Source organism: Diuraphis noxia, unplaced genomic scaffold (assembly GCF_037042655.1).
Source record: "Diuraphis noxia isolate RWA-SAM2 unplaced genomic scaffold, SU_Dnox_SAM2 contig0001, whole genome shotgun sequence".
Taxonomy (NCBI): domain Eukaryota; kingdom Metazoa; phylum Arthropoda; class Insecta; order Hemiptera; family Aphididae; genus Diuraphis; species Diuraphis noxia.
In genome coordinates this window covers 79,400,495-79,423,774 of record NW_028301711.1, presented here as the reverse complement: position 1 = coordinate 79,423,774, position 23,280 = coordinate 79,400,495, and the positions used below count along the sequence as shown (strand labels likewise).

Sequence of the window (23,280 nt, the reverse complement as noted above, 5' to 3'; positions counted from 1 at the left end):
TGGTTTTGATGAGAAAGAAAATGTATTGTTAATTATAATTTAGAAAATAAAAAAAATATTAAAAAGTAACAAAATTTATTTACAATTACCCCATTTGACCCTAACATATTATACATTTATATGTATTAAAGGAAACGACCCACGGCTCCGCATGACGGTTACCCGGGCACCTCTTAGGAAAATCGGAGTGTACATAAAAAAGAAATGATGGTGATGCATAATCAAAATGAAAAAGGGGGAAATGTTAGGGGGAAAATAATACTTGACGACGACTGTTTGTACTGAGCTGATGATGTTTGAGATGGCTTCGCCCGCCACGGGCCTATGACGTCGCTTCAGCCCATCATGACCGGTGGTATTCCGCCGATGGTGAAAACAAATAATAAAAATTTCAAGTCCTGGAGACGTGTTGCGAGAGTCAATGGCGTTGAGCAGAAAAACGAACACAATAGATCGGTCATCGATGGTGGCGAAAAACAGACAACACGGTAGTAGACGTCGGTGGCTGTTCGTATACCGTTGCGGCGTCTTGATATTCTTGGGTAAAGGGGTGGTCAGTAGTGTCGTCGCGTCGGGAACTTTCGTACAATGTATATAGTGGGGAAACAGGTTGCACTGTCTGTATGCGCCAGCGGCTGCGACATCGACGCGATGAACACTGCATCATGTGGGGAGGTCAGGGGACTAGTATTACATAACAGTGTTTTTGTCATTATAATATTTAATGAGTGCATGCATAATAATAGAGATTATGGAAATACTATGTGTTATATTATAATGAAAGGACTTGAACATATTATAAGATTATACTAATAACATTATGTAATATTCTAATAAAAGAGCCTCAAAATTCTGTGACGTTACAATAAGTGCCTTCAGCATCCTAAAAATAAAAATATCAATCATATTTCTGCATACAAATATCTATAAAATGATAACCAAATAACCCGTGATTCTGAAAATGAAGACGATGAATATTAAACATAAACGATTTTCACGAGTGTTAATGTGTTATTTGTTTTTATGGATTTATTATGAGCTTTTATCGATATCACAAGTTATAGAGTGAAATTGATATATTGAATTTAGAACTATTTCAAAATACGTAAGTTGCGAAAATAAAATGATATTTATAATTTTTTGTCATTAATTGTTAACGAACCATTTTGTAGAATGACTCAATTGTTTTATGGCACAAAGTATCTTCAAGACACGGTACCAATTATTTCTATAGTGGATTTATGCTATTTTGTTCAATACTATCTATTCGATATCTAACATTATTTATTTATTGAGCAAGTTCATTATTGTCGTTTGTAATACTTAATTTCCTTAACAAATTTCTCTCATTTCTTCTAAAATTTTAGAAAGGGTGATACTAAAATCGTAAAAATAAGATAAAAAACATTAAATAAATATAGCTAAAATATTTATAAAACATATATATACATATTTATAAAATTTGTTCTAGACAGGTGTACACACCAGGTATTTAAGGAGTTTGTAATTTTTACTAACACCTAACAACTAAACATTTATTGCTCCATTTAAATTTTATTAACATTAATACACTAAAAAAGTGTTTTATGATAATAAGATAGTAAAAGAAAAATATATTTATATGAATGAGTATATTTATTTGATATATTTGTGTATGTAATAAATATTATATATATATACAATATATTAAATCTAAAAAAATAATTATCTTCACATACAATAATAATATAATAATATTACCAGTTAACTTTTTTTGAGCCACAAATAAATATTATTTCTAAATATAAATAACCTTATACAGCACTATTGTATTTAAAAATAAGAATACCAACAAACAAATAACTTTTAATGAAGATTTTGATTTTTACATAATTAAACTTTCAACGTAATATTTTCGAGACTCATCTTTATAGTACAATGATCCAAATCAATAAACTCAAAATACAGTTGACTTATTACAGGTGTCTGAGAAGGTACTATCTACAAGCCCACATTATAATCACAAGTCCAATAAACAATCACATACAACATTATTACCAAAAACTAACTAATTTAACAAGGAATCATAAACAAAGCCTTAATATTGATAAATTTATCACAACAATAAAAAATAATAATAATAATAAAATAATGATAAAAAGAGATTTTACAATCAGATCTATTGTATTTTGTTTTGATTTAAATATAAAATAGCCGATTAGAAGATAAATTTGATTATTGCTATTTTTATATGGAATAATATAAATATAAATGTACAACAGATTATTCAATTATTTTGAAAACAGATTTATAAGCAAGCTTTTTAATGATATCCCTTCATAACATAAAACAAATTAAGGGTATAAATTCAATTAAACTATTTTTCTTATTTATTGTAAGTTTAAAGATGGATTCTATTGACTAATGCTGGTAATAAAACGGTCTTCTATGTCAGAAAGAAGTTAATGTTAAATTTGAATTATAATTTTATATTAATATTTTATACACATATTATATAAATATTAAAATTCATTCGTATATCATTATTTTTTTTTAAAAAGTTTAATTTGAAAATGGTAGATAATACTGTAAAAATACTAGCAGAACGTTTTATATAATAGCATAATAATAACTAATAGTTATTATACTTTTTTGTTAAAGAAAATCATATAATATTTAAAAGCTGAAGTTAATTTATATTTATATATTTTATGAAAATAATAAATGTGAACTTAAGTAATCAAGAAAAAAATTGTCAAAAAAAAAAAAAAATATGTTGAGATTATAATACTCCAGTTTAAATAAAATGAAAAAAATACAAATGGAAACAAATAATAAAAAAAACTGACAATTAACAATCTGATGACACAGTGGAATGTTGGGTAGAGCTTTTTGGATCTGGTTCGCCATCACATATGTATTTACCTGAAAAAGTTAATGATTATAAATTAGTATAAAATGTTTTTAAATAATATGTAACTATTATATATTATAATTTTTAGGTGTAAATCAAAACTTAGTTTATAGAAAAAAATGTAATCAAAATAATGATATGTAATGATATTATACATGTAAAATTAAGTTTAAGGAGCTGAGTAAAAAGAAAAAAATATCAATATTTATTCTATCTGATACTTGTATTAATATATATTTATAAAACTAAAAAGTTAAATGAGATTATTTATTCAACGAGAAATTTATAAGGATTTTTCTATTTTTTTGATCATGTATGTCACTTGAGTCTTTGATTAAATCATTAAAAGAGTCTGAAACTGGTGAGAGCCACTACTTTCGTGGTTGTGATCATATTTAAATGGCAGAAAGCAATGTGTATGATTTAATGGTGTGCCATCAGATTACTTCCATATTCCTTTGGATGATTCTCAGGGTGGTTACTTGTAACCACTATTATTTGTTATCTTCATTAATGGGCTTCCTGAAGTTTTGAAAAGTTAAGCTCTTTCTAAAAGTGAGTTCTCTAGTAATTGTTTATCTCTTCAAAAATATATAAATGCAATAACTTTATGGGCAAAAAACTTTCACCAAGTCTTACATAGAACATCTCTAAATATCATATTATGAACTACTTACAAATTTTTTAGTATTAAACTATTTGATTAATGGGGTTAACTTTACCTCATATATGAATGAGAAGGTTAATCTATGGTTAAACTTTTAGTAAAAAACAGTGATTCCATTCACACATCAAAAATATGTCATTTAACCACTAAAATTGATGAGCTTTGTAAAACGTATTTATAATGATTTTAAATTATCTACTTCTATTAAATCTGCCTACTGTTCGATTGTTTGTTCAGTCTTGAAGTATGGTATAGTAGCCTGGGAACCTAATAGTAATAGTGACAAATGTCAGTTCAAGCATATCCAGAGAAAATTGTTTAAGTCCTGTGCTTTTATTTTACAAATTAAATGGCAACCATGTTCTTCGGATTCTTGACTTAAAATAATTAACTGATAGAAGAGTTTATTAATTTTTTGTGTCTATTTAAACTTATCAACTCTGATATAGATGCTCCAGTATTATTGGTTTACGTTAGTATTATTGGTTAACGTCAACTTTCTTGTCTCTCTTCAAAACTTTTGCCATTTCCACTCGTTTTCTATTTCAATTTGTTTAAAAAAGCAATCCATTGTACAGGATGATGAAGACAGCCAACATTCTTATTTTAAATTACTTTTATTTAAATTTATTTGTATTATAAATGCATCATAGTTCTACTATTAATATTTTTTATTTCCAATGCCCTTTTCATTATTTTATTATTTAATTTTTTAATTTTTTTAATATATGCTTTTCTATTTCAATGTCTTCATAGTTGAATTGGGACAACTCGTAAATATATGATAAATAAAAAAATATAATTTTTAGCAGGTTAGTTTAACAATTAATAGTGAAAACTTACCAGCAACAAAACGTCTTTTGATTAATGAAACTCTATAACCACTACTTGCTAGCTCAAATTCTAGCCCGGATAATGTAGTACCCTCACAATTGAATTGAGTTACTATAGTTGATATTGGGCATAAGCTGTCAACCTCGAATCTTGCTTTAAGTGAACCAGAACCTTGACTTTCAGAATATTGAGCGAGTTCTGCAAACCTCCAACTTACTGTTTTTGTATCCGGAGCCCTATATTATTATATTTAAAACAATGTATAAAGTTATTAATTCAATCAAGTTGAGGTAGATAAAAATTACCATTGGGCAGTTGGCTTGGACTGCATATTACGTATTGCTGAATTTAAATTAGCAGAAACAGTAACATTCAATAAAGGTGAAGGAACACTCATGGAGTGACTATTAAACTTGTAACCAATTTTAAGATCTGTATAAGTATTACTGCATTTATAAAATGAAACTAATTGGAACGGGCATGAAGCGGCTGCAGTATTGCGCAATTTTACCTTAAAACGTAAGTTAAAAAATTATAAAATATTTGATTAATAATCAAAACATTAATTCAACTAACTTGATATTTGAGAATATCAACATTAAAGTAAGATGCAACAGGATTTTGCTCAAATTGTTTACGTAATAATGAAGTTAGAGCAAGCATATTGAACTCATAAACAGTTGAATCAGTGTATGTAAACGAATTATCCCTGAAATAATACAATAATATTAAAAACAAAAATATATTTTTTATATTTATTGTTCTTCCTTACGTTATAACTAATTGTTTGTTAGGTAGAATATTTTCCACCCGAGCAGTGTTCTTCAATCGAAATGTTAATTTTGCTGGATTCGGATTATTTGCTAAAATATTTGCAATACCCGCAGGAAAAGATACCATCATATCTCCAAACATTTTTACTTGACACCTAAAATAACATTTTAATAACTACAATCTGATTGACACCACTTAAATTATCCATTATTTTATAATTTATTATGATGATGGTTTTTATCCAGCACGATAATTATGGTACGAGCTAAGTAAAAAAAAAAGACAACAATGAAATACATCTGGAAACATGGAAACAGTTTTCCCATTTAAACTGTATAAATTATGTTATTTTATATTGTTGTTTACTTTGATTAGTCGAAAATATTCAATAGAAGAACAACCAAAGAATGTTGTACAACTTGTAAGACACTTAATTAATCGCGGAGTCTGGTGATAATCGAGTCACACAATCACCACCACTGACCCTTTTGTTGTATTCACATATTCCTTATATATACTAATCTTAAAATCGAATAATGTCTATGCTAATTGTTTTTTTAACCTACTTTTAAGTACTAACATTTTTTTATTTTCATTTTATAGAAAGCTTACTACAACATTACAACAATATATATATATTATATATAGTTCGCTAACTAGTAACACTAACCATTGAACTTCTTTATATTAAATATACAACAAACTATCAGAAATATTTTTCAAATTGTACTATTGTTAAAATTGAAACAAAATATGGCAATTGCCAATTTGTATGAGTAAAATCTATTAAAATAAAAATAAATAATACATTGGTACATTAACCTTACAATAAATGTGATATAAACTTTGGAAAAAGAAATAAAAATTAGTGGTATCATAGTCAATGCCCTACACAATACCTGAGTAAAAATAAATAAAAATATTTTGGAATTATATAGTTGTGGAATCATGTTGTATAGTGCTGTCAAAAATATTTGATTTTCAATCCTATACATGACAGAGAGGGCTATCTCTGTATGAGGTTGGATAATTAGATAATATTCTATAAGTCAGTAAAGGATATCATGTCGGTCAAGGAGGATGTGAGGCAACTTGTGGAGTGGTAGATTAGATGAAGCTAACTTATCCTACTGTTGATAATTTATTATTTATCATTAATCAATGATATAAGTTCTGACCACCACAACTTAAATGTTTATATTGTTTGATGATTTTTTATGATTTTTTAGTAATTATTGTACTGTAACGATTTACAGATTACTGAATCGTTATTTATATCGCGCTCAGTGATTTTACTGGAACATAGAGCACGAGCATATAATATGTATATTATAAAATATAGTCAGACAATCAAGTCTAAACCACGGTTGTGTCAAAAACACAGTCCAGCCTACCTTTAAAAATCACTTTTTCAATTGTTCAGCTCATACTTCGGTACTCCTATGATCTTCAATACAATACCTTCAAGAACAGGGTTACTGTGTACTATATAGTATAAATAGTATTCAATCATTTAATAAATATTGTTTCACGTTACTATATAAAGTTTCATTGTGTTAGTCTATGAACGCAGGTCATAAGTTCCTAGGATCTGTAAAATATAACTTAGAAAACTTTATTTTTATCGACCCAACAACCCGATTCTAAAGACCGGTCTGTGTAGTAGGAACAGCTCGGCGACTACTCCTAACTGGATAAGATTTAGTATAAATATTAACAACCACTTAGTTTTAATAAACGAATGAGGTGTGTTGCAGTACAATAAAGTGTTAGCAACTGGCTACACTGACAACCAGACGCCAGGCCTCGGCCCGGCACGGTATGACTGTCCAGTTCAGTTGTGTGCGTAACCGTGGTGTGCGACGTTGCGTGCGCCCACAAACCACAGTCCTTTTAGTTTGTTCTTTGTTTAAAATTTATTTGTTATGCAATCATTTTGTTAAATGCGAGTCGCGTCGTTTTTTTTAATAATAAATAATTCGATACGAAATCTCAAGTGTTATTTTAATGTTAAATAATCCTTCCTGACCAACTAGTTTACAAAAGTAATGCATCTGAGGCGGAAGTAACACTATGTTTCCAACCTTATTTACAATACCACACGAATAAAATTATATTTAATCCAATAATTATTTATTTAGGTAATAAGAATATTCATTAATATATTAGGTTGTCTGGTTCCAATTCTATATTTCCGTCAAAGTGTTCTTATCAAGTAAAAAATTAACAGTATTGTTAACTGATATTCTTGAATTATTAAGCACAATACATTATATATAACACAACTTAATAGCATTTAAAATTTTTTATTCTAATTTAAATTGTTTTTTAAGAAACATAATAGATAGTTTTCAATGTTTCAAAACAATTAAAATAATACCTTGATTCATTTGATCCTTTGAAATATGCATGGATTATTTCATGAAAAGCAACAGCTAGTGGAATGGAATCACATAATCCAATTGTTAATGGAGATGGTCCTCTAGATGGTCCTAGAACTCCGGAAGATCGAAAATCAAGACTTGACACACTGTCTGTTCTGCCAATGCTTATTGGACTAAGTTGATTACGGGGCCCATTGTTCTATATTCAATGAACCAAACATTCATTTTAACTGATTAGAAATTGTACAATTTTTAAACATATAAAAATTTGTATAAACTTTAAAATATTTATTAAGTATTGTAACTTCATAAATATTTGAATACTTTCACCTTTTTTTAAAACTATCAACAGTATTATATTAAAATGTCTCATAGAGATTAAATTGTAGTTAAATATTTTTAATTGTGCGTTCTAATACAATAAAGATCTTCATGAATCCATATGCAAGGTGTTATTGGATTTCAAACAAGCATATGATGTATCTACCGAAAGCAACTGTGGATAGCTCTTCACAATATTTAAATGCAAGACTTGTCAAAGACTAAGACAAAACATAGTGATATGCTCTACCTAGTGATGTTTAATCTAGACAAAAAAAAAGTGGTTGGAGGAAACATACCAGGTATCAGAAAAAATGGAATTAATAGGATTCTTACTCTGCAATTTTATGCAGATGAAATTATTCTATTAGGATAATCCAAATACAAAATTGAGGAGAGTGCAAGAAAGCTAGTATTATCTTGCCGCAATATGGGACCAGGTGTAGATGAAAACAAGACAAAATAAATTAAGATGATTTGGAACCCAAAATAAAGAGTACACACTGCAGTGCTGTACTGAAGGGTTAACATTTGAGTGGGTAGAGGACTCGGGAGTTAATATCAATGAATTAATAATTTGCATAATGAAATTAAGATGAGAATAAATACGACAAACCGATGTTACTACATAATGTGAAAGAGATGTTTTGCTCCAAGTTACTGTCTAATCATACATAGAAGTGTCTTTACTCTATGTAAACGAGACTAAGATCTATTCATGCCGGACGTGGTCTAGCACTTGGAAAATACTGATATCTACATATTATTGTTATTTAAATAATTCTATAATTACCTCGCGTCGTGAAGGTGGACGAGGAATAGAAATAGAACACACAGGAGGAGTGGTTGACGGAGGTCCCTGTTTTGGAGTGGACTGTTGAGCATCTCCAACATCAAAAAACAAGTCGCCTAGATCTAAACAGTTTTTAATTTTAATATATTAAACATTTTTTTTTTTATTAAGTAAAATTACGAGTATATTACCTGCAGCATATCTTGAAACCACAGGAAAAACATTTGGCGGAGAAATGGATTTATTAGTTAATGATAATGTAGGACTATTCATTGAATTACTCTGCTGAACTGGATTAGGAGTGGGATCATTGGGTTGAAACAAATTCAGTCCTATCAAATCATTACTTATTTTTCTAAAACAAATAATTATATTATTATAGTTTATCAACAAAAAATGATTTTATTATTTAATAATAATTTAATTGCATTATTTAATTATTGCTTACACAGTATTCAATTGTTGAGAAACAGATTTAGAACGTTTCATGGTACCATCATCGTTAACAGATCCTCGTCGATTCTAAAAATTATGTTTTAAAGTTAAATTTGTTAAATTTTTTTTTTCTAGTTACCTTTAAAGTATGTGTTCCTAAAGGTAATAATGATATGTTTTCAACAGTAGCTCTTAATTCATCAACACTTGCACTGATTGGACCTGCCCCATTGCTTAATGGTTTTATCTCAACATGTAGTCTTTTATCTCTTTCTTCATCTATTAAGCCATTCATAATAAATACATTTTGTTTTAAATAATAACAAGAACAAATTAAGAACCTGAATCAGAAGAGGAATCAAATGTTTCTTCTTTGTCGACAGTCCATTGTCCCGATGGCTGAATACAATATCCTTCATCATCTATTTCTGGAGCATTAGTTTTTGGCTCTTCTTCTTTTTCTTCACTGAAATTCATACCACAATTTAGTTTATTATAATATGTATGTGATATTAAAATTTTTAGTTACTTTTCAGATTTATCTTCCTTTCCAATTGTTTCACCACTAGAATCCTTTTTCTTTTTAGTTTTCTTTTCTTTGCGTTTGTCTCGTCTGCTCCTTAAAAACCCTGAACACATATTACATTTCTTAACCAAATTAAATGGAATATACAAACCATCGAGGCACAATACAAAGAGATGAGCACATCAGTATGATTAAGATATAATTTTAAAAAATGTAGTATCTTAAAAATACTAGTCACATTATCTTTGTATTTGGCACTTAAAAATATCTAAATAAATAATACTATTGATAAAATAACTGTGAACATACATGCAACTAGAATAAAAATAAAATTGTATAATAAATAAATAAATAAATAATATAAATTATCATTTCAAACAAATGCAACAATAAAAGCCATTTCAAAGGATATAAAAGGACGAAAAGAAATTAATTTTGGAATGTTCTGTAGTTAATATGTGATAAAAATATACTTATAGCCGCACTTATGATATATTTGGCCACCTTGAAATAAGTTAACTTGAAGATAGTGTACTTGTATGACAGCATGCTAAATATAAAGATATGTTAATAAAAAAGATTTAATTTTTAGTTTTAAAAGCATAGCTAACTGTGATGATTCATAAATACTAAATAGTCCAAAAATTTAACAATATATTTTTAAAATAATAAAAATCAATGAATTTATTTATATTTATTGAATATTGATTAACCTTAAAAATAAATAATATTTATGGATTATTTATAAAATTTTGATGAATTAATGTTTTTTTTTTTTAATTACATAATTGAACCGTTTTATTTTTATAGAATACAAATGTAACAACAACAATTATTTGAAATGTTTAAATTGAATATAATTGATGCATAAAATACTACCTATTAAAGATATATATAAATAGATACCTAAAGACAGAAAAAAAATATGTATACTATTTTGACCATTCTCCTTAATACATAAGTGGTTAATTTATTTGTAGTTAATAAATTTAATTACTTTATGATTTGACACAATAACTAATTTTTACTAATAAAATAAAAAAAATCTCATCTCTTAACAGTATTTTTAGTTGATAAATAAAATTGAATGGCATAGTTATAAATTTTACTTTAGATAGTTATTTATAAACAAACATTTTATTTATATTTTTCTTCAGATAGAAAAAATATATTATTGTTGAACAATGTTATGAATAAAAATAATAAATACACAGAAATTCAAGCATAGCATTGCATTTAACCACTATTATAAAATTATATTTATTACTTAACATGAATAGTTTGCTTCAAAGAAATATTAAGATAAATAATATGTATAAAATATGTTTCAGAATAATAACTTGTGTAATTGACAATATACTTTTAGTTTCTAATTGAAATATTTATTTTGTACAAAACTAATTTCAACAAAATTAGAAAATAATGCATACCTATCAAATGTAATTTATCTGAAACTTACTTCATTCATATTTGTTTAAACAGTAAATATCAAGTATAAGAACTCAAATAAATCTGAATATAGCGCTTGAGAGGGAGCGTAAATTGATCTAAAGGAAAATGCAACAAAAATATGTAAACATGCAAGAAACTTTATACCTAAGGATCAATAATAATAAACACAAATTACATTTTGATCCACGAATAGAATTCTGAGGAAGTGAATAAGCTGTGTGATCAGCACTTAAACTGACAGTTCTGTTTGATTTTGAAAAAGCACCTGTAACACAGCTTTTACTTAAATAACAACACACAAGCTAATAATTAATTTTATACAAAATATGCATGCATTATACATAATTTGATAGAACAATAATGAATAATGATCAATACTGATAACATTTTGTAATATGCTGTTACACTTAATATGAATAAAAATGTATTTAAAAATTATTATAAATCAAATAATGAAAAAAATTAATTAATACTACTTTGAAATTGTAAATGTTGCTTTCCAAAAAATATTTAAAAAACAACTAATTTAGCTTATTAAATTAAATCTACAATTATTATAAACACAAATTACTACAAAATTATAAAAAAAATTACTGTGTATAAATAGCAATGACAGACAATATCATTGTGTGATCATTAAGGACGCCACACCCACATATGTTGTTTCCGCCTTACAAATGTGAAACATAACAAATTTTTACGCTCAGCAATTCCAATTTATTTCTGTTACCTTAAAATGTATAGCGAATAAAAAATTAAAGGTAAAATTATCATATAGGTTATTACTGAGGCTTTTTTTTATGTTTAAATTAAAAAGCGAGTTATAAGTATTTTTAAAATTATAAATTGTTTGTACATCTTAAAATACTCATAACTCGCTTTAAAATTAATAAATAAAAAAAAAATCTCAGTAATAACCTAGAAAATAATGCTGCCTTTAATTTTTATAATAAAGTCAATTCCCTCTAAATTTAAAAATATATATTAATAATTAATAAAATAATTTTAAAATTTATATAATATTAAATAATGATAAATAGGAACAGCTGAGCTTAAAATTTGTTATGTTACGCACTTGCAAGTTGGAGATTACGCATGCATATCGCATCCACTTAATATATTAATTAATATAAAATATATAAATCTGTTATATAGTATTCTTTAGAACGACAGGAATATAATATATTATAATATCAAACTTTGAACGGGGCCAATAATAAAATTCATGAATGTTTTGTAAATTTTAATTATTTTTATTTTTTACACTTTTCAATTTCTTTATGGCTATAAGCCTATAACCAATGAATAATTATTTCGTATAATACTTTTATAACATTGAAAAATAATAAATGACAATTCACTATACCATGCAATTATAATTTTGTTTATAAAAACATTGTTAATACCTAACTCATAAAAGAGAAGAAAAAATGAAAAATATTTTATGTTTCATTTTTGTGAATGTTTTAATATTTTATCAAGTTATTAAATAATTACAATTTTCCTAATAGGTGAATTTTGGGTATTTAGTTAGTATTAATACTTGTTTTTTTGTGAAAAAAGCTGACACAGTTTCAATTGATTTTATTTTTTAACAATTTAGTTTTGACTATCACAAATAGAATTAAAATTATATTGATATAATCAAAATAATTTAAATACTACAGCATTTCAAATTTTTGAGAGCCATGAATAATAATGAAGATAATTAACACTAATATATTAAGGGGATTGGTCAAGTCACACTAACTAGTATACATAAAAAAACGTAATTGATAAAGCAACTAAAGAGATATTTGATATTACCGATTGCTGGTACGGTGCAGAAAAAAATTCTACTATAATAGCAGTTCCGGTAGGCCGATTGCGAGGTTGAAAAAAATTTATTGTTAAATGAACATACCATGGGAGTTGGAGATGAATATATTGAGTAAGGATGTTGCTCTGGAGGACTGGTAATTGGTAGCATCTTTCTGGTCCCTTACACGGCAATTACCTTCACGTTTTGCCGTTGAAGGCTTTTCAGATGCTACACTAGCTGCACATGAGTTTTGTGGCGTACTCATGAAAACTGGTGAATTGGTTCCTTGAATTGATTTTGAATCACTTGATGAGTCCGGAACTTGATTCAAACTACTAGAAGTGCTATTGAGACAAATTTCCTCAAATTCGATATTTTCTTGTAAAGGTAAAAACAATTAACAGTAAGAAGTTGAATACAATTAAAACTATATAACTGCATACTTATATTCTATAGTGTTAGGATGTTTATGACCCAATTTAATTTACATTTAATTTATTTTAATAGGACACAATCGCAGACCAAATTATAATTATGTACAGTAAGACATAAAAGCAGTAAAATATATTCATCTTTCATAATTTTTGAATCCAATGCAATATAGTATATTAAACCACATACTGAAGTTAAAAAATGTATAAGCTTAATATATAATATAATTAAAAATTGAGCCAGTTAAATCACAAGAAATAATAATAATTAAAATATGGATCCATGCACCCATAATGAACATGAAAATTTTTTTTTATATTAAATTCTTAAATTTATATATACCTATAATTAGGTATTGTTATTGGTGTCACTTTTTACACAATCGCGCAAATATAAAATATGTAGTATAGTTATTAATTAATTATAAATTAATTATAATATATTAAAATGTATAGTAATATATTTTGAATACATAATAAAAAATTGAATTTTATCATACTTGACTATTTTAAAGGTACATCTTGATAATTTAAAACTCTATAAATATATTTGGCATTTGCATGCTTTTTTAGAGTTTTTATAGTCATAAACATTCTAGCCCTAAAAATTTGTAATGTATAAAATACCTGGTTTCTCTAATCCTGTATATTTAGTTAAAACAAATTGCTCCAATAGTTTGTCCACAGTCATTTCTAAACATTGTTTTTTGAATTCAACATGCACCTAGACATGGCGATATCATTGATTTAAACATATTTATCAATGGTTTGATTTAAATTAACAGAATATCAATTAAATCTTTGATTGTCACATATTCAAAATTAAAATACTTAATTTAACTAACTTTTCCAATTTCTTCATGATTAGATTCAACTAATTCAGTATAGACATTGAGAAAATCTTTCATTTGTTTCAGATGTGATTGTTCAACTTCTTGGAAAAGCTATGCAAAAAATTAAAATCAACTTCATAAGTTTAAGAAGCAATATTAATTCAATTTTGTAACAAATAAATAAAATCTATTTTAACCTTGCACGCTGCATTCATTTTTTTTTCAAATTCTTCTTTTACATTACTATATTTGTCAACTAACACTTTGTAATCATCTTGAGCTTTTTTTAATTTTATTTCAGCTTTTTCAATGTCCTTGGCAGAAGCATTATCTTTTCTCAGTTTATCCAACTCTCCACCTTTTTGTAAATAAATATCTTTTGCTTTTTGTAAGGCTAATGTAGTTGACTGGATGGCTTGTACAGCATCTAAAGTTCCACTTTGTTCTTCTTTTACCTAAAAGTATGGATTATATTAAAAATAATTCTAGTAAATGAAAATTTCAGCTGTAAATTGTAAATTCTACTTACATTTTTGTGTTTTTTTTGCAATTCATCTGTGTATTTAGTAACATCTTTTACTAATTCACAGACTTTATGTACCATCTGCATATGTATTGTGGTTAATTTCTCAATAGACAGACGAAGTAATTGCCATAAAGGATTGAATGTCCCTGTATTTGAACTACTACTTGTTTGTTTAGCTAACTTTGCAAGTAATTTTGAGCATGTTTCTTCGATGTTAGTCCTAATAAAAATAATATATTCATCAGTCATATTACATACTTTTAGATAGTTAATACTTAATACTTAAAGATATTATTTGAATACGGTTTATATTAGTTATTTCAATTTTTAAATCAACCTTTTTTTTTACCTCTCTCTTAAAAAATCTGATAGATCCTTATTGGCAATCAATCCATGTTTCATATTATGGTACAAAATGTCAAATCCATTATTTTTTTCGCCCTAAAATAATTGAAATATCAATACTATTATTTATGTTAGATGTTTATAACTATATGCAAAAAATAACATTACAAAGTATCAAAATAGTGTTAACAGTAATCATTATTAAATGTATAAATTTCCTTTTTATATTTTATAGATTAACATTTGTGTTTAATGTTCTGATTAGATTTTGGCTCAGGTCAATATGTTGTATTTAACATATTATGGAAACTGATCTACTGTTATACAGATTAATGAATGTCAAGTATCAAATGTATATACAAAACAAAAGTAAAAAAAAAAAACTTAATTTTAAATTTAAATATATATAATTTGTAAATTAATTTTTAAAAGACAAAATGCTAATAGAAACACTACTCAAATTACTATATTATAAGTATAATCAATAGGTACTAATATTAAAATTAATAGTTTTGTACCTACTAATGTTTAAAATAGAGAATTTTTTTTTTTAACTATACAATAGGTATATAACATACCTCATTTGATATAATTAAAATATAACATTTTTAAAATAAAAGCGCCTACTTTAAGTATTTGATAGATATTTTACATACTATTCATAACATAAAACATAATGTTTTATGAAATATAATATACTAAGTTAATATGGTGTTAAAACGGTTTGAGATTAAATCGGTTTTAGATTCTCAGGATACATGGTGCAAGCGTTTTAACTTTTAAAGCGGTTTACATTTTTAAACGGTTTTTACAACTTACCACGTTTATATGATAGCGTTAAAAAAATTGCACTATGTAGTTTAAGAATTTAAAACCAATTTAATTTCAAACAATTTTAACACCATCAGATAAATGTAATAATAGTGAGAAAAGTTTCGTTGATATAATTTTTTTTTGATCAAAAATTTATAGCTAGTCAAGTTCAAACTTTGTTTTAAATAATTTTTCATTAATGAAATCTATATTTCTTAAATAGTACCTAATATAGACAGCTAGTAAGATAAATTCAAAAATATTATATTATATAATACAAAAAAAAAAAAACAAAATGAAAAGATATCAGTTAAGGGACTGACTATCATTTTCAAGTTTAATTACATAATATATCATATGTTTTGCTAAGAGAAATGAAGCAAGGATCATAATATAGTAAACACTTTGAAGTATCTAATTCAATTTTTCTGTATCCTTCAATTTTAATAAGTATATTTTTTATTTACTACTTACCCAGAACTTAGCTAGCTAGTTACATTAATAAAGGTATTTGTTTTATCTACATTATTTATCCATCTTGAAATTTTAGTTATTATAATCCTCATTAAAAATATGGTATTAGGCCTAATCGCCTAACAAGACTTTAGATTTTGGTTAAACAGACTTTAATTTTGAAAATAGTTATTGATTATTAGTTTTATATAGTTTAAGTAAAGTAAATTTTAATATTTGTTTTTTAACTAAATCATTAAAAAATGAAAAAAAAATGTATATTTGAATTTTGAATTTAACCATCTGTACTTATTTGGAATGAAAAATGTGATGGTTAAAACTTATCAAAATTGTTAATAAATCAAAATAAAAACTGTCCAATCAAAGTCAGAAAGTTATAAAATTATTATCACACTATAACTGTTTTGAAAATAGTAAATAATGAGTTATTAATCTGCAATATTTTAGGGTATGGCTATGCAGTTGTTGATATGAGCTTAGGAGTACTTATGTGCAATGATTGGAAGTAAACATTTAATAATATGTTCATCGTACAGACATTCAAATTTCCAGATTGGACTCATATTATATAATATATACTTATGTTGATTAACTTGTCATACACTTACAAATCATCAATATATTATACTATATATTATTATATTATTATATAGTATATGACTATATTTTCCTACTTAAAATACAACCAACACTTTACAACCAAAATTATAATGGTTAAATTAGGAACTTCAAAGTTATTGATTTTAAGCCATTAATATAATAATATGTAACTAAATAGTTAACACCTAAAACATAGTCAGCCAGAGACTATATTTCTTTATAAAGGAAATAAAGGACAGGGTTTAATGTAATGACATATTTTTTTCAATTCTAAAGTTTAAGTTTTTGAGTAAAATAGATGTTTAAATTTTGTAAATATACTTTGGCCACTGAAAGAACACTACCCCTTAGCATAGGCGTATCTACGGGGGTTGGCAGGGTGGACACAGGCCTCCCCAGTGACTTGATTCTTGGCCTCTTGGCATATAGTCTACCGTGAAACACAGATTTCTATATGGTTAGTAGTGCTATATAATTTACAAACAAAAATAAAAAGTCACAAATATAGATTATAAAATACAGATCGTTGTAATAAGTAAAAAATTTAAATTTTATAAATGGCCTCCTTAGCCATGGAGGCCTGGACACGCTTATGGCAATTAGTGCATTCAAATGAATGAGATCTACAGTTTTACGCCCAAATGTCTTCCATTTAACTATCTAATTCATGACAAAATCAATGTCAGTGGTGGTGGACAGTATTTATGACGGCCAGCGTTTGGGCCAGTTTAATGGTGGGAATATGCGAGAAAAGATGAATTTTGGTTACTGCCTAATAGTGTTCTCTTGTTGGCCTGAGTATACCAAATGTTAATACCTATAAAAAATGTTGTTAAAAATTAGTGGATATTCAAGATCACTGAAATGTTGTTAGGCTATTTTGAAAATTAAAAATCTTCATATTTTATGCTGTTATTAAGAAGATGTTAGCACAATATTTTTTTACTTTCTTTGGTCCATGAGCAACTCAGCAAATTTTTATTTAGCCTATTATTTAGCAGAACCAATCTTGTGTTGTTTGCTTTAATTTATATTAACATATTATCAAACCTCAAGTCAATAAATAATAAAATTGTGTATATATATATATGTTAGCTTTAAGTTGATAGATTTTTACAGTGTTTTAAATTTTTATGCAAGTTATGGGTACATTAAGACATGCACTCAAACTTAAAAATACTCTTCCACAACAGAAATATTGAAATATCTTTAAAAAAAACAATTTACAATATACATTGATAATAGACCAAGACCAATTCACAGGTAACAATACAAGATTTTTTCTACTGAATGCATATTTGTTTTTATTTTTATGTTTCATGTAAGTCATAAAGAGACCATAAATAATGTGTTAATATCAATGGTTGACTTGGAAATAAAGTAGTAGAGGTACTCTAGCTACTTTTAAAACGTAGCGTCTCTAGCATTTTAATAAAACTTACATAATCATGGCGGTGGGGGGTTAAAAGTTTACATAACAATCTGTCCCATGCGTTCCCCTTTAAAAAAGAAGTAGGGGTACGCTAGCGTATCCAAAAAAATTAGTTGAGGTACTCAGTCCTCCGTGCCCCCTCCCAAGTAAACCACTGGTTAATATCTACTTAACTATATCAATAATTGTGAAAATATCTCATTTTAGTATATGTTATTTATATATTCTATGTGAAATGAAATTTAAGTCAATAAATTTAGTGTAGCTTAATAAATCAGTGCTGTATAAGTGCATAAGCATACTTAAAATATTTCACAAATCTAACCAAAAAGAAATTTTTTAGGAATTTTTAATGAAATGTATTCAATTTGTTCTCCCACTATATATCAATTTGTTTTGAATTAATTTAAATTTGCAGATCAGGTAATTTCCAGAGTACTCAGACACTTAAACACACATCCTATGAATAAATATGTTAAGAGGATACTATCCATACATTTGTTGTCCCGTCTTACACATATACCACATGTTTTAACTAGTGATAACTGCTGTTATCACTAGTTTTAATAGTGTGCTTTTAGTTTTTATATTAGAGTGAATTTTCCTATAGTCAAATTATTGAGTAAGAAAATTATCAGTGCTTAAGCATGGGCAAGTTTTTAGATATTTTAATTTTAAATATTGATATGGACATGTCACTTGAAAATGAGAATATATAAAATATATAAAAGCCAACACTAAAGCACAGACAACATTCTTATTTCTTACTTAAACAACTGATAATTAGTCAACTCACTAAATATCAAAAATAATATCTTATGTTGTATGTGGCATGTGCCAATTAATGATCATAGATAAATATTACTTCTTTTAGCTAAATGTTTAAATTGCTTATTTTAGGCCAACAAAGCAAATGAGCTGAGGCAGCACTTTGTAAAATAATATTTAAAGACTTAAGCACCACAGTAGAGGGACAGTGCGGGTTTCGAGTGAAAGACGAGTTATGTTTTTAAGCGATTCATAGAGACCCGTATTTTGTGTGTTTGTTTTATGTATAATAAAGTTATTCAAAATAGTATTAATTGTTCATCGATTATTTTGTGTACCATCGAGAGATAGGTATACTACACTTACTATTCAACAATTTTCTATGTCGTACATTTGTAAGAGAAAGACGCCAAACTCACGGGCAATCCCCTTTTATAAATAATGTAACAGGAACGTATACAGTAATCCCTCGTTATCCACGGATTAAAAATCTGCAGTTGGGTCGGCGATAACATTTTATAAATGCATGCGATGAAATTGCATCTTTATTATACCCATACTTATAACAGATAAGCTACATAAGTACATACCTTAATATGTACGTTTAATTTGTTATATCTTAAAATTGTTCAGTTAACAAACATCAATTACAAATTTTTTTCATCCTTCCTAATATAATATGTATGTATAAATAATTAATAAATTATATTAAAAAAAATAAATAATCAAATAATTGTAAAAAATATTAACCTTTATGTGATTTTTAAAATTAAATACAAAATAATAAAAATTCAAAAATTGTATGTAAATAAAACCTAACTTCCCGTTTTACATTGCTTTATGGTCTCGTTATCCGTGGTTTTGATATCCGCACAACTTTGCTCGAACCTAACCTCCGCGGATTAAGAGGGATTACTGTATGACCTTTCCACAGCTACATAATGTATACTCTGCAACTTATCTATGCGGCATGAAATAGAATATTTTTAATTTAAGATATATAAGTAGGTACCTACTTATATGATTTAATTTTTCAAGTTTAAGCCAAAGTTTCTTAAATTTTTAATGCTACCAACAAATGATTATATTACAAGCTAAAGGAACAATAGGAGCTACCAAAGTGGAATAAATTTTTTGAACATAATAATAAATCTAGAGAAATAAAAGGGTTAAGTACCTAAATGACAACAATTAATATATATATATTTTTTTTAACTTTATGTTAAATACTGACCTTCTACCTACATTAATTTATAAAATGAAGTGTAATGTGCTATACCTAGTTCTACTTTACATTTTTTTATTATCTACCTAAATATTTTACTTAGCTAATTGACCGTAAAAAATTATATAAATAACATTATACCTATTTTTAAATTGCATCTTATATCCTAGCATATCTTGAGAGTTTTAAATACATTAAAATTCAACTCGACTAATATTATTATTTTATTCTCTAATATTAATCACCTTTTAGTGAGTGCAAAAAACATCACTGTACAGATAGATATTTTTTCATAATCTATATTTTTATTAGAATATACCAGGTATCTCTTGAAATATTCAAATATACTAACAGAATATTATTTTCTAATTGCTGATATGTCTTTAATCAATTCACTGAATGATTAATCAGCATAGAAAATTTGTGATGTACAAAAACGTAAACAATATAAGACACTGGATAATATTGATAAATCGAGGGAATAATAATTAGCCGGTACCTATGAAAACCCTTTTACACTTTACAGCAACATTGAATTAAAAAAATTAAATGGAGGCGTGAGATCAAAAACATAATTGGTATTGATTGAAGTCAACTAAACATAATGAGCAACAATTACGATTGAGCATGAGTGTGGGTCCTTGACATGAATGATAAATGTGTCCATGAATTTATGACGTATATATCAAATGACTAAGATATGTTCGCCAAAGCTAAATCCAACACTAAGTGACAAGAGAAGATGATAGGTAGGATCGTTGCCACTCATGATTGATTGGGTGAAACCTAAGAGACAACAGACAAACGATAAATAAATATTTACCCAAAAATAGTCGCAAAAGTCAACAGTCATGATGAACGACGTGTGGAGCTGGTCATTCCAAAATCGAAAGGCAGGTGGCGAAAACGTGTGGCTGTTTCCTGGCGTCGGTGGCGTGTGTGATGGCGCTTATAGTGGTCGTTGCCTGTTTGACGGCGGTCCTCATGAAACGATCGCGAGATTAGTAATTATGTCACGCCTCAAGCAGGAAAACTGCAGTGGTTGTGAAAAATACACAGCTTCTTCGGAGCGGTATTTGGTACTTCGGTTGTGTGTTGTGTCGTCCGACGGCAAGGATGAAGGAAGTAACCGAGCGACGGGACTGATAATGTACTAAGATTAACAACTAGAGTGTGCGAGGGTGACGGGGGATGACTGATTATGGAGAAAAAAAATTATCGGACTTGCTATCACTGCTCGAGCCTAAAACGGTTTACGCCCTCTCGGCGGCCCCGCGAACCGTCACCGACGCGACGACGCGACATTGCGACACCGCGGCGCAGCACGCCCACGATGCGATCATGGAAGAAACCAGAAGCGTTCCAACAAACGCCTACCGCCGCCGCCGCCTCCACCGACGGTATGCGATATTGTACAATAATGTAATACTTAATACTAGTATTATAATAGTAATAATATGGGACTTGTTCTGCGATGCCGACGTACCGTATTACACAGTATTGTTGTTATTGTTATTTTTGTTGTTGTTGATGTCGTCACGCCCGTCGGCTATGATCAATATCCCGTGAATAAAATGAATTCGTCCACATTCAATGGGGAAAAAATTGAAATTTTTTTAAAATTAAGCAATTATTTCCCGATGCTTAAATTTGTACATGTAGGTATCTGCATCAAGCGCGTGTCATACTTTTTTCTCAATTTTGTTTAATATTATTATATTAACTCAGGTATATATAGCGACTATATAGCGACAATATTAGCCATCACCAGCCACGGACACTGATATTGTTTATTAATTATTATTATTGTATTGACTAAAATACTGATTGTTGTTACTATACTTTGATATTTTGTTACAGTTACGTCAGTAGTACCCTAGCTCTAGTTATAAAACACACCCCCCCCCCCCTGAAAATAATTCTGGTTACGACCGGTTGTTACGAATGGATTATAAATTTAAAAAATAACTCATAACAGTTATAACGAGTATCATTTTAATTTCGGTCGTCGAAATTATCTGTCACGGTTCAGTTTCGACCATCGTGCAGTTCAGCGATTATGTCTTATTAGCTATTGCTATGATTTATATAACATATATTATACCGAGCGGGACGTGGGAGCCGGGAGGGATCAGCCAACGCGATACTGCTCCGGGAATCCGGAAGCTCCGGTCATTTAGTTCACTGTATAACATACAGGGTGATGTTTAAGCATGCTCGCCCCATTTTTATGCTTAAATTATGCATATATTCAAATTCTGATTTTTGGAATTTTTAAGTGTAGTTAAAGGCGATATTTTTGAGTACTTAGATTTTTCACAACTTTTAAGGAGTATCCTGTAGCGATACCAACTATGGTTTTTCAAATGACAACCTATATGTTTTAAAGCAAAATGTGATTCAGATAATTTTTCTGAAAATTTTGACATATTGCAATCAAAATTCGAACGAAAACTTCCAGAGTTACTTGAAATACTAAGGAATAAGGATAAAAATCTAAGTCATACTTAAATGCCTACGTTGTAAATGGATACACGTACATATTTCGCATTTGTGCTATTGTACACTATTGTTCGGTATTTTATTATAAGTAGGTATACCTATGCTATACAAATATTAACGTTGCCTATAAGGTATAGGTAACATGGATAAAATAAAAAGGATATTATTTTATTCATATTTTCTTTTGTTTTGAAAATTGTCAGATGCAATATTTGGCCATTTAGTAATAAGTAGTGATTATTAACAAATATTTTATTTTTATATTGTATACCGAATTATAATAATTATCGTATCCGTTTACAACGTAGGCATTTAAGTATTAGACTTTTATCCTTATTCCTTAGTATTTCAAGTAGAATAACTCTGGAAGTTTTCGTTCGAATTTTGATTGCAATATGTCAAAATTATCTGAATCACATTTTGCTTTAAAACATATAGGTTGTCATTTGAA

The 23,280-nt window shown here is 27.5% G+C and overlaps 1 protein-coding gene across 4 annotated transcripts; it reads right to left on the bottom strand.

The window, feature by feature from the left end:
* Positions 1 to 1,616: 1,616 nt before the first annotated feature.
* LOC107162349 (F-BAR domain only protein 2) lies at positions 1,617 to 21,628 on the bottom strand. 4 transcript variants are annotated; one of them, XM_015509204.2, is made up of 20 exons: positions 21,151 to 21,628; positions 15,020 to 15,111; positions 14,674 to 14,890; positions 14,342 to 14,599; positions 14,157 to 14,255; positions 13,939 to 14,035; positions 12,983 to 13,258; positions 11,255 to 11,344; positions 9,631 to 9,730; positions 9,443 to 9,567; positions 9,241 to 9,380; positions 9,115 to 9,188; positions 8,858 to 9,021; positions 8,667 to 8,788; positions 7,549 to 7,751; positions 5,167 to 5,322; positions 4,971 to 5,103; positions 4,700 to 4,905; positions 4,404 to 4,630; positions 1,617 to 2,904 (listed from the first exon to the last, which is right to left on the bottom strand). In XM_015509204.2, exons 1-20 carry the CDS (start codon positions 21,178 to 21,180, stop codon positions 2,831 to 2,833), a joined length of 2,883 nt encoding a protein of 960 aa, XP_015364690.1. In that variant the 5' UTR covers positions 21,181 to 21,628; the 3' UTR covers positions 1,617 to 2,830. The 4 variants fall into 4 exon arrangements, with proteins under 4 accessions (XP_015364690.1, XP_015364693.1, XP_015364691.1 ...); XM_015509207.2 differs by having other exon boundaries at positions 13,076 to 13,258; positions 21,151 to 21,627; XM_015509205.2 differs by lacking the exon at positions 11,255 to 11,344 and having other exon boundaries at positions 21,151 to 21,626.
* Positions 21,629 to 23,280: the final 1,652 nt, after the last annotated feature.

Excerpts from the sequence above, each read along its gene's own strand:
- LOC107162349 (XM_015509204.2), bottom strand. The coding sequence starts at position 21,180 with ATGACTGTTGACTTTTGCGACTATTTTTGG. Across the intron at positions 14,891-15,019 it reads TCAGATTTTTTAAGAGAGAG|GACTAACATCGAAGAAACAT; the intron begins GTAAAAAAAAAG and ends TATTTTTATTAG. Across the intron at positions 9,731-11,254 it reads TTCTATTCGTGGATCAAAAT|GGTTTTTAAGGAGCAGACGA; the intron begins GTAATTTGTGTT and ends ATATGTGTTCAG.